General features: G+C 37.2%; 1 protein-coding gene across 6 annotated transcripts in view; it reads right to left on the bottom strand.

Moving 5' to 3' along the window:
* ATP8A1 (ATPase phospholipid transporting 8A1) overlaps positions 1-12,702 on the bottom strand; it is a 232,249-nt gene that overhangs the window by 132,863 nt on the left and 86,684 nt on the right. For 5 of the 6 annotated variants that reach the window (XM_047855524.1, XM_047855525.1, XM_047855527.1 and 2 more), the window contains one exon: positions 6,506-6,550. The exons of the other annotated variant lie outside the window; for it this stretch is intronic. In XM_047855524.1, coding sequence (XP_047711480.1) covers positions 6,506-6,550 — 45 coding nt within the window. The remainder of the gene's footprint in view (positions 1-6,505; positions 6,551-12,702) is intronic. 6 annotated transcript variants of the gene reach the window in all.

The following is a 12,702-nucleotide window of genomic DNA, read 5'->3' as shown; positions in this document are numbered from 1 at the left end:
GCATAAAATTAAATGTTTCTGCAGAGCAAAAACTACTGCAAGCAAAAATCAAAAGCCAAATGAAAAACTGGGAAAAACTGTTTCCAACTCATATAATGAAGGTCAGTTTCTGTAAAATAGAAAGAACTCCCAGAAACCAATATGACAGAGATCAACAATATGGCAGAACAATGAGCAGATGAGGAAATACGAGCGCTTTAAATACAAGCTCCGGTTTACCTGAAAATGAGAGAAATGAAATTTAAATTTATCAATTTGGCAGAAATAAAGTTTGACAATTCTGTGCTGTTGTGATTATGGAAAAAGATAAATCATACCATTGGTGAGAATGAAAATTGACATAACTTCTCAAAAGGACAATTGGGTAATTTCTACCAAAATTAAAATGCATGTATCCTTTGATCCAGTACTTTCAGTTCTAGGAATTTACACTAGCTATCTACCTAGTGCAAAATGTACGTACAAATTCATTCTTCGCAGCACATTTTTTTAATAGCAAAAGATTAGAAATAACTCAAGTACTAAGAAAGATGTTGCTTTAAAGAACTGTGGTACATCCACATAACGAATACTATACAAAAACCAGGAATCTCTTCATTTGATCTTGGACCAACCAAAAAGATGCACTGTCAAAAGAAAAGCTGGTACAAAACAGGGCATATAGTATGCTTTGCTTTCTGTAAATACATGAGAAAAAAATACGTGCATGTATATATGTAGAACAGATCTGGAAGGATACACCTGAAACTGATTACACTGCCGGCCTCCAGGAGGCGAAATGAAGGGCTCAGAGAGAGAGAAAGGAGGAAAATCTTCCCTTCCTTATACCATTTGAATTTGCAACATGTCACTGCATTATGAACTTTAAAAAATAAAATTTAAATTAAAAATTAAAAACAAGAATAAAATCCACATCAGCCACAGCCTACACTAAATGTATACATTATGCACATACATATAATACACATGTGCACACACAGGAAGACAAAGGTAGTGTGACTATAGCACCAGTTTTTGAAAGGATCTGCGCCTCTGGCTTTTAAGTTTCTTTATTTTATTATATATAGAGAGATTGTGTGCATGAGCAGGGGAGAAGGGGCAGAGGGAGAGAGAGAATCTTAAGCAGGCTCCATGCTGAATGCGGAGTCTGATGTAGGGCTCGATCCTGTTATCCTGGGATCATGACTCGAGCTAAAATCAAGAGACAGAAGCTCAAGGGACTGAGCCACCTAGACTTCTGTACCTCCTACTTTTAAATGATGCTATCGGTTGCAAACTACAATCGCTTAAAAGGAGATTTAATTTTTAGAAAGGACTTTGTTATTGGGACCTCATGAAGATAAAAACCTTCTGCACTGCAAAGGAAACAATCAACAAAACTAAAAGGCAACCAACAGAATGGGAAAAGATATTTGCAAATGACATAGCAAGCAAAGATCTAGTATCCAAAATCTATAAAGAACTCACCAAACTCCACACCCGAAAAACAAATAATCCAGTGAAGAAATGGGCAGAAAACACGAATAGACACTTCTCTAAAGAAGACATCCAGATGGCCAACAGGCACATGAAAAGATACTCAACATTGCTCCTCATCAGGGAAATACAAATCAAAACCGCACCCAGATACCACCTCACTCCAGTCAGAGTGGCTAAAATGAACAAATCAGGAGACTATAGATGCTGGAGAGGATGTGGAGAAACGGGAACCCTCTTGCACTGTTGGTGGGAATGCAAACTGGTGCAGCCACTCTGGAAAACAGTGTGGAGGTTCCTCAAAAAATTAAATATAGATCTACCCTATGACCCAGCAACAGCACTTCTAGGAATTTACCCAAGGGATACAGGAGTGCTGATGCATAGGGGCACTTGTACCCTAATGTTTATAGCAGCACTTTCAACAATAGCCAAATTATGGAAAGAGCCTAAATGTCCATCAACTGATGAATGGATAAAGAAATTGTGGTTTATATATACAATGGAATACTACTTGGCAATGAGAAAGAATGAAATATGGCCTTTTGTAGCAACGTGGATGGAACTGGAGAGTGTTATGCTAAGTGGAATAAGTCATACAGAGAAAGAGACCATACGTTTTCATTCCTATGTGGATCCTGAGAAACTTAACAGAAGACCATGGGGAAGGGGAAGGAAAAAAAAAGTTAGGGAGGGAGGGAGCCAAACCATAAGAGACTCTTAAAAACTGAGAATAAACTGAGGGTTGATGGGGGTGGGAGGGAGGGGAAAGTGGGTGATGGGCATTAAGGAGGGTACCTGTTGGGATGAGCACTGGGTGTTGTATGGAAACCAATTTGACAATAAATTTCATACTTAAAAAAAAAAAGGACTTTGTTATTCAGAGTCGTGTCCAGCCAAGTCCAGGAATATGAATAAGTGATAGAATTCGATAATATATTTGTTGGACATTGGTTTTAACCAAAGTAGTAAGACCTACTTTTCCATATGGCTCAAAATGTTTTTGAAGGCAATTACAAAGGAGGAGTTCCAAAAACATTCTGTGAAACGGCTGCATCATTGGAATAAATAAATTACCTGTCAACGTAACTACTTTCAAGACTAACACTAATTTGGATGTGTTAGATCTCATTATTATACAGTCATACCGGGAAGAATGTTTTCATGAGTCTAGCTGCTGCAGCAGAAAAAATAAATGCCACTCATTCCATACATAATTATATATCAGAAGAAAATGAGAAAATAAGACCAGAAAATAGTACTATCTACTGATATTATGATAATACTAATAACCACAGTGAAATGACTAAGCACAAAATACAATAAGGGAATCCTTCTGGAGAATCATCTTCATTAGCATTAACTTAAAAATATACCAGAATAGTGTGGGATCTATATTAAATAGTTAAGGAAAACAAATATGTTATCTAGGATTTGGTTCAAAATAATGGTGAGGGAAAGTAAAGATGAAATTGGTCTTGAGTACGTTATTATTGAAGTGAGTGAATGCGTAACCTGTCTACTTTTGTTTACGTTTGAAATTTTCCACAGTGAACATTAGGAAAAGAAAAAAATGGCTATGGAAATATACAGTTTTGAAAAATAATCATATCTTAGGGCTACATGAATAGAATAAGCAGACCTTTTTTTCCATTGGTAGATTTTTAATAGAAAAGAATTACTCTGTAAGGTTATATGTTAGCTTACGATACTTGGCAGTAACAAAAAAAAAAACCATACCAACTTTGAAGTAGCTACTGGTTGGGAAATGATCTTATCTCTGTAAACTATTTACACTAATATATTTAAGTGAGTGAAGCTACACCTGTCATCCATTATCTTTAATGTCAAGGGAATGTGTTTGAAGATACTCTCAAGAGAGTATTATAGGTTTGCCTTCAAATTCCATTAAATGTACAATCATCTACATACATTTAAGTGTTAAATATTATGTGTTTTTTAAACTTGACATTTTGTGGTGAATATGGTTCAAGGAGGGCAGTAAAATATATACTGGCTACAGGTTTTATATATGGAATTCAATGAACTTCACATTGAAATGTGAAGCTGTTGACAGACAGGAATGAACTTTGATTTTGGGTTTATATACTCATCTACACTCTCTAGCTTATCCTTGAAGACCAGCATCATGAAGATGTGGTCAGATGCCTGGAGCATAAGATTCAACCAGGATTACACTTTTTTTTTTTCTTTTTCAGGATCACACTTTTGATCTTGGTATTATTGGCAACATAAAATCAAGTGGATGAGGTTGGGGAGATTCCACACTTATGAATGTGCAAAATTTTGCTCCCTGTGCTAACTTTTCACAAAACAGTTAAATTGTACCTGCTCTTGCCACCTTAACAAGAAAGAAAAAAAAAGCCTGAAATGGTAAGGATATTTTGTGCTCTAAAAGCATATGTTTTTAAAATTCTTTAAGTTCTTTTTATTTTTATTTTTTTAATTTTTTTTTTCAACGTTTATTTATTTTTGGGACAGAGAGAGACAGAGCATGAACGGGGGAAGGGCAGAGAGAGAGGGAGACACAGAATCGGAAACAGGCTCCAGGCTCTGAGCCATCAGCCCAGAGCCTGACGCGGGGCTCGAACTCACGGACCGCAAGATAGTGACCTGGCTGAAGTCGGACGCTTAACCGACTGCGCCACCCAGGCGCCCCAAAATTCTTTAAGTTCTATAGGACATAACGTGACTAGCACCTATTGTCTAACCAGGCTGGGTGAGGTTTTAACTGTGGCTTCCACATTTCCTGGTTGTGTACTTTGGGGCAAGTTACTTTGCCTAAATTTCACCAATTCTAATATGGTCACGTCAATCACAACTCTTCAAATGTGTCATCAGGATTGAATGAGAGACATCAGAGCTAACAGTCGCTGTGAGTATACTATGCCCAGACTCTATTCTAAGCACTTTAAAAACAGAACTCACTCAATATTCACAACCTCCCTATGATGTTCAAATTCTGCCAGATGAGGACAGGCAGGCAGAGAGATTAGGTGACTTTTTCAAGGGCACTGGTAGGATCAGGATGTGAACTTGGGTGGTCAGAATCCAACGTCTGCATCCTTGACCACTGCAGAAAGCCGGGACAGAACAGAGACTCAAGTACCATCTATTCTTTCATCTTTGCAGGTCTACAGGTAACTACCTGATAGATGGGGAATCTAAGCATATATTTAAAATAAAGCTCACCTTATTATCAAGGTGATAAATGCCTTCCCTATGGTTATTTTTAAAAATACTAATATTTAAGTGGAATCATACAATTTATGCAAAATCTGGCATTTCTTAGAGTTATCTAGTTTAGAGTATCAAATATCACATTTTCCAAAAGGGTGTTTTACAAAAAGAAGTTAACTAGATAATATGCCATCCTCTCTTTCCAATAGCGATAAAAGTAATAAAACAACTTCTATTGAAAGTAGGATATTTTAAATGACCTGAGTAAATAAACAACAATTTTTAACATTTCCATTCAATCTTAATGAAAACATGGTAATGGTAATTTCCTTCTCTTAAGAATAAATGAGCTTTCTGGGGCGCTTGGGTGGTTCAGTTGGTTAAACGTCCGACTTTGGCTTAGGTCAGATCTCATGGTTCGTGAGTTCAAGCCCCACGTCAGGCTCTGTGCCAACAGCTCAGAGCCTGGATCCTGCTTTGAATTCTGTCTCTCTCTGTCTCTCTCTGCCTCTATCCTGCTCATGCTCTGTCTCTGTCTGTCAAAAATAAACATTAAAAAAAAAAGAAGAAATGAGCTTTCTTAGAAAAATGTGTATAGATTCTACACTAGTGAACAGTATTAATAGAATTATATTGTTACGGAAAAACAACAAATAAAAAGATAGTCAAAATTTTACTACATTCTCGAAGGATTCAACAAAAGGGAATATCTACAGCATTAAAGTTGAATTATCTACCAAAAGTAATAAGCCTTGGAATATTTTTAAAAATGGTAAAAATTATTCAGTTGTGTGTAGGTGTTGAAATTGGAAGACGCTCCAAGCAATGAGCTTAGATGTGATGACTCATCAGTTATCACATGAACCAAACAGCTGTCTCTATCAGTATTATAGGTATGAGGTTTACTGCAAATTGTTACCAAATCTCCACTTTATTGCAATAAAATTCAAGTTGAAAAAGATTAAATAATGTTATTGGACTTCCATGCATATTGGAAATGTGGTTAAATCATAAAACACACACATAACCTGAAAATAAAAATATAACCACTTATAAAACCACAATGTTTTCTATAGTTACCAGCACTAAAAGAACCTGTTTTCTGAAGTTTCATTGGCCACTAAATCATGATGAATTATAGAAACGGCAAAATAAACTTATACTGTTCTAAATGAAAATGTAAATCCATGGGGGGGGGGTGGTTTAAGGGAACACAAAAATCCAGAAATTAAAACTATAAAATGCCATCTTTAATTAATTCTAAAATTAATTAGATTCCAGTTAACTTTAGTCCTTGGTAGCATTAGTCTTCCAACATTTGTCCCAGACATTTAATTTTAAAAATATTCCTTTTCTAGCCCATATTCATTTAGATTTAGCAAACGAATGAAAAGATGTGAAGAGCATTTCCACTTCTTAGGTAGGTTTCAATAGCATCTTTTTTGTGGCTCTGTAGAGTACGTAAATAGCAGCAGAAGGTGGCAGTGCTGCGCTAAAAAACATCAAACTTCTTGAGTTCCAACTGAAATCAGCTAGTTCACAGCCCAGGGACCCAAAGTTGATCATTACAGACTTTATTACAGATACATAATGCAGAACTCTAGCAGGCCTAACCATTAAATTAAATGTTTGTAACATGACTAAAGGTTATGCAATAGGAAGTCAAGGATATTTGATGGATTTTAAGAAATACATACTTCACAGCATTGTTACCCTATTTTATTGATAATGCTTTTCCCCCCTGAAAGTAGTGAAATGTGTTTATCAAAACAACAAAATGCAAATCTCTTAAAGGAATCAATGAGACAGAAAGGTCCATGCAGCTTACCATTCATCAGGAGAGCAGCCATAATCCTCAGGTTCAGGGACATGGCTTCAGAAAGCAAGAGGAGGGGCAGAAAGAGAGGAAAAAATAATCACAGAAAGGCTCAAAACATAAAAGCATGAATAAGGGAAGTACTGAAAGATGGATCTTGAAAAAGTTAAGAAAATGAACTTTTAGTTGATTTTGAAAGAATGGCAGTTAGCATAGAATTAGAACATGATGATTTATGGTAACTAAGCAGGTTTACAAAATTATTCTATAACAGGAAAACCAAATTGCCTTTTGACCATGGAATTTACTCATTTTATTCACAGAATATTCAAAAATAAATATTTCAACCTAGAGGTTTAAATACATGCTAAAACCAATGGAAAATTAATTACATGTTGTATAATCAGAATAAAGTATTTTAATTAAACAAACATGCTAATACCTAGGAACAAACGATCATATTGATAAAATTTCCCAGGTACATTTGAGAAATAAATTTAACCACCATGAAGTAATGTGTCTTTAAACAGGTATAATATTACAGTAAAATATTACATTTCTATAATTAAATGGAACTGCATTTTAAAAGATGAACTGATAGAATTTGTCACTGAAACCATAATTCACTCATTAAGCCATTTGTTATCTCAAACAGAACACACATTCATCAATAAGTTTAATTTCATCCGTTAGCTCATTTGAGAACCAGGAAAAGTCTGACTGATGTATTGCTTTTGCTTCAACCAGCCAGTCATGTATTTAGTCAGAAGTGGTTCATTTACTACATGACAGAGCAGATTTTCTTTCCTCTCTTCACGGATTAAATTTTTATTTTCATTGTTTAAATTTTTTCAGCTTTATGGAGATATAATCGATGTATAACACTGTACAAGTTTAAGGTATACAACATGATTACTTGATACACTTACATACTGCAAAATGATTACCACCACAGTGTTAGCTAACACCTCCGTCACATGGGTACCATTTCTTCTTTTGTGGTAGGAAAAGGTAAGATCTATTCTCTCAGCAGCTAGAACAGATTTTCTCATCTCTCATTTCTTTAACGATATATGACCACTCCATATTTTTTCTTTTAATTAAATTTGTTAGGTAGGGTTTAAAAAAAATACAGAGTTGAGTACAAATGTAAAGTCACTGTTTTTGACAAATGTAACATTTCACTGAAAACTTGTGGTGTCCTTTCACTCCCTCAGTGTCCATCCCACTCTCTTTACCTTTCCACCCAACTGGCTATGACATATGTGGGCCTCATCATTCCAAGGCACCTCTTCCACCTCCAAAGCATTAAACCTCCTCCAGAGCAGTATGCAAGGCATAGTCATAAAAGGCAGTCCCCTCTACTCTCTATTCTCTATTCTCTCTATTCTCTCTCTATTCTACTCTCTATTCTCTCTCTCTATTCTCCTCTGGTTTACCAAAGGACTTTTGTTGATGCTTGAGAGGAAGGGCTAATCAAGCCTCTTGTGGGCTGGACTCCCAGAAACACTCTGTGGAAACTGGCTGAAGCCCAGCACTTAAGGCAATCACTTCTCATCAACCTCAAAGCTTGGACTCTAGCCCTCCACACTATACCAGAGGAGGGCCAGTGATACCCAAGCAAAAACACCGTGCCAAGGCTCTGCCAAGTTGCACTGGTGTTGGACAGCAGTGGCAAATCTCACATCAGGAGACAGGCTGTTGCTTCTCAAGTCATACAGGTTAAACGATGCAAAGCTGAAGGCTCAGGGTCCCTCTCCCCGGTTCTGGTCCAGCCCTGGCTGAGGCTGAGCTGAGCACTATTCAAATGAGATGAGCAGTAGGAGAACCACACACCTGCTACTGAACCTGTCTGCATGAGTGTGTCCACGGCTGCTGCTCCAGCAGCTCGGGGGTGCTGGAGTGCTCGGGGGTGCTATCTGGTCATTTGCTGGTGTGTGCATGTCAACACTGCTGTATCTGCCTGGTAAGCTCTTCACTTAACCAAACCCATTCTTAGATCTCAGCTCAAGTATCACTTTTTCAGAGAGCAGTCCCTGACCTGCCTGATTTGATCAAATCCCCATCACAGACTCAAATGGACCTCTGTACTGTGTTTTATTTTTGTTTGATGACTTAATTCACATCCATTAACCCCTAATTAGATCATAAACTAATTAGATTAAAAGCTGTTACATCCCCATCATCTAACAAAACGTCACATACAGAGAAGGAGATAAAAATATTTGTTCAGGTATGTAAATAAGCAAACAAATGGTGTTTACCCAGCTCTTACCATGGTGGGCGGTAAGATAAATTTGTTGGTTATAATCTAGACCTTGGGGGGAAGTTTTATGACAATTGTGATATTTCTTGTGGTGAATCTCTTCTCAGTGTACTGATCCTTCCAGTAAACATATTGCTAAACAAAATACCATCATGTTAAGCTATTCACATATTGTATTAATATACAAAGATTGCTTTTTAAAAAATATTTTTAATGTTTATTTTTGAGAGAGAGACAGGGACAGCATGAGTGGTGGGGGAGGGGGGGTAAAGAGAGAGGAGGACAGAGGATCTGACAGCAGAAAGCCAATGTGGGGCCTGAACTCATGAACAATGAGATCATGACCTGAGCTGAAGTGAGACACTTAACTGACTGAGCCACCCAGGCGTCCCTCCATAAAGATTGCTTTTTAGAAAATTCATTATTTACTTAAAGGGAAAATGTCAATGAAATGTTTTTGACACTGATTAAATGGCGAAGTCAACAAAAATCAGTTTAGTTTCTGTACTAGAAATTTTTTTTTAACTTTAGAGACTGTACTATGTTAAGCCTTGCCCAGCTTATCAGCTTAATCTAATAGTAAGGTCTAAATTATCAACAAAGGATTATACTTAGGACTGTATTATATATGCTGATAATATTCACTGTATAGAGAGTCCTAGACACTGAACATAGAAGCCTCTTTAGCCATTCATGGTATTTAAGTCACTATGATAAAACTGACTCATTCTCTACAGGAAGGAATTTGTGGAAATGACACTTTAACAAATGTTTAACAGTAGAATTTCTAGTTTGTAGTAAGTTAAATTTACAAATGACATCATTTTACATTTAATCAAAGAAAGATCTAATGAAACAATCTAATAAGTTCAAGCACAGTGGCAATCTGACAAAGTGGATCGCTATAAAATAATCATTATTGCTAAGCATGTACAAATCTTTATTTCGTTGCCCACCATAAATCCAATTTGGGGCAGTGGTTATGGCAAATGAGAGAAAACTTACCAAGACTAAATTCTGAAGCACTGCTTTCAGTGTTAAAAATCTTTTCACAAATCTAAGGAATGCTAGGAAAAAATTATACTTCAAGTCTTATCCTTTAAACTCATAAAAGCCAACAGAACTCATTACCTAGGGTAAAACTAGGGTTTGTTTTACTTCTTAAAAATGCTGAAGGAGGATCAGTTCCGAAATTGTGACCCCAAAGGCATTTGTTAGTCTGTGAAAATGTGTGGTGTTCTTTGCTTTGCCATATCCTGGGGGGATAAATACCATCCTTTCTTCTGCTGGAGTTGAAAGTGCATGTACATAATAGTTCCCCATATTAAACAAGTGTTAACACTGCTATAGTGCAAATGGGATTGCAAAACCATGTTATTTCCCTGTCTGGGTTCTGATGACCCGAGAGTGCCTGAGGAAATTCTCATAGGAAGATGGTTGACAGTAATTACTTTTCTTGCTGAGTTTGGTGGAATTAAGGAACAGTGGTGTGCCTCCTACTGTAAACACCTAAGTGTCTGAAGCCTCCCGGATCAACAACTTCATATATGAACAACTCTACAATGTTGACATTCCAAATGTCCATCAGGATATTTGGGGGAGGGGATGCTGATGAAGCGCAATCAGGGCTAAGGATCCTAAAAGCACATACCCAATACAACATAATTATTGGAAGCAGTTTAACAACTAGCTTCACTCAGCAAGGCTTCTGGGATTCTCAGAAACATGATATATCACCCAGGAAAGAGATGTATGTCTGTTTATGTAGTTAAATTTTGCAAACAAAGAAACACCTGTTTTTTTTTTTTTAATTTCTAAACACGCTTTTTTGATTTTTTTTCTTAAAAAATTTTTTTTTTCAACGTTTATTTATTTTTGGGACAGAGAGAGACAGAGCATGAACGGGGGAGGGGCAGAGAGAGAGGGAGACACAGAATCGGAAACAGGCTCCAGGCTCTGAGCCATCAGCCCAGAGCCTGACGCGGGGCTCGAACTCCCGGACCGTGAGATCGTGACCTGGCTGAAGTCGGACGCTTAACCGACTGCGCCACCCAGGCGCCCCTCTTTTTTGATTTTTATATCTGGAAAAAAACTGTAGAGATACCGTATCTCACTATCCTCATTGTAAGGAATTTAGAACATTTGAAAAGAATTATTGATAGTTACATGGTGAGTCAGTTACAAAGCTAGGACTAGGGGTCATGTCTTATGGCTGCACCTCAGTATTAAGAGATGTTATTTTCCCAAGAAGAATTTGTCTTACTGGAAGCTTAATCTAAATTTTGACAGTTTTTAACTCTTTAAGTTTATTTATTTTTGAGAGACAGAGAGAGAGCGTGAGTGCACAAGCAGGGAAGTGACAGGGAGACAGAGAATCCCAAACAGCTGACAGCACAGAGCCCTATGTGGGGCTTGAACTCACAAACCATGAGGTCATACCCTGAGCTGAAATGGAGAGTTGGATGTTTAACTGACTGAGCCACACAGGCGCCCCAACCCTTAATACTACTTTAATATTTACCAGTCTCAACCCTACCAGGTCATATAACAGTGGTTAATGCTGATTATCATCAATGGATCCAGGAGAACCCTGCTATTTAGAACTCCTGCCTGGAAGTGTTGAAGGACTTGTTTCAAGAATAAGAAAACACTTGATAAAATGAAGGAGAAAGGCTAGACCTCATTCTAGCTTTCTGTTCTCCTAAGTTCATAATCAATAATTACTAATTTGAAGAACTTGCTTATTCAACTGGAAACTGGCAAAATAAAAAAAGGATGTCAATTATCAAACAGACCACTCTAAAAATAAATTCACTTACGAATGCAGAATTTTTGTAAAAACAATCTCCACAAATCTGTCAGCAAGTATAATTCAACAAACTGTAGAATCCTGTAGAATCACAATAGGCCTTTCCTTTCTTGCCTGGGGTAACTGTGGGTCAAATACACATGACGTCACAAAATGTGGCTCTGTCTCCCCCAAAATGGCAGCTAACTAAATTACAATGCCGGTAGCAATTGGTGGGGAGGAGTAAGGAGAGCCTTTTCTAGGGGAACTGGGGGAGCTCTGGATAAAGAGGAAAGATGCAAAGTGGCATCCAGCCCTGGAAACAGTGAGCACGCTTCTTAAATTAACATCCTGTCTCCGCAAGTGTGAAAAAGCCATTCAATCAAATGTCTTTTCAGCTTCAATTACACACATAGTTTGAAGCCATTTTTAGTCACTGTCTCTGTGAACCCAAAGAATATCTGCCTTCATCTACTTCTCTTTGTAGACCCTTATACAGGAGTCACCATTTGTTTTTAGAATTTTTAACAAATGGCTATTTATTTATAATTTTAACTATGGCATTTTCAAAATTCACCCATAATTTTTATACTAGCTTACTGCTTGGAGACAGAGTGTGAATGGGGAAGAGTGGGTACAAGCCAGAAAACCCAAATGCGAGTGCCCTTGCCTGAATGGTAAAGAGATCAGTATTTCCCAGTCTCACTTGTAGATAAAGACAGTTGGAAAATCTGATAATAGGTCATGGTCAAGGTCATTCCAGACAATGAGAGTGTTTCAACTTTTGATCATGTCCTTTTAGGAAATGTACAAATTAATTTTCTCACATTACCCTATAAAGTATTTCAAAAGGCTTTTGAATGGTTTAGGCAACATAACTCGAAGAAAGAAAGAAATGGGTTCTAAACAAACACATTCAAAAGAACATCGTGAGCCTGATAAATATTTCTGATGGCATTCATCACGCCCTGGATTTAAGAGTTTCGTGTCCCTACCTCCTTCCCATCATCAGAAATTTAGACTGCTCTGTGACTGCAAAGAGGAGAGGTGGTAAAAGGAAAAAAAAAAAAAAATCGAAGGGATAACTATCAGGGAAACAACAATATTGTAACTTGGAAACTGCCCAAGGACACTTTGCATGTTCTTACAACATTG

Source organism: Prionailurus viverrinus, chromosome B1, assembly GCF_022837055.1.
Source record: "Prionailurus viverrinus isolate Anna chromosome B1, UM_Priviv_1.0, whole genome shotgun sequence".
NCBI lineage: Eukaryota > Metazoa > Chordata > Mammalia > Carnivora > Felidae > Prionailurus > Prionailurus viverrinus.
Note: the sequence above shows the minus strand (reverse complement) of the source record. Positions and strands in the feature narration are given on the sequence as shown.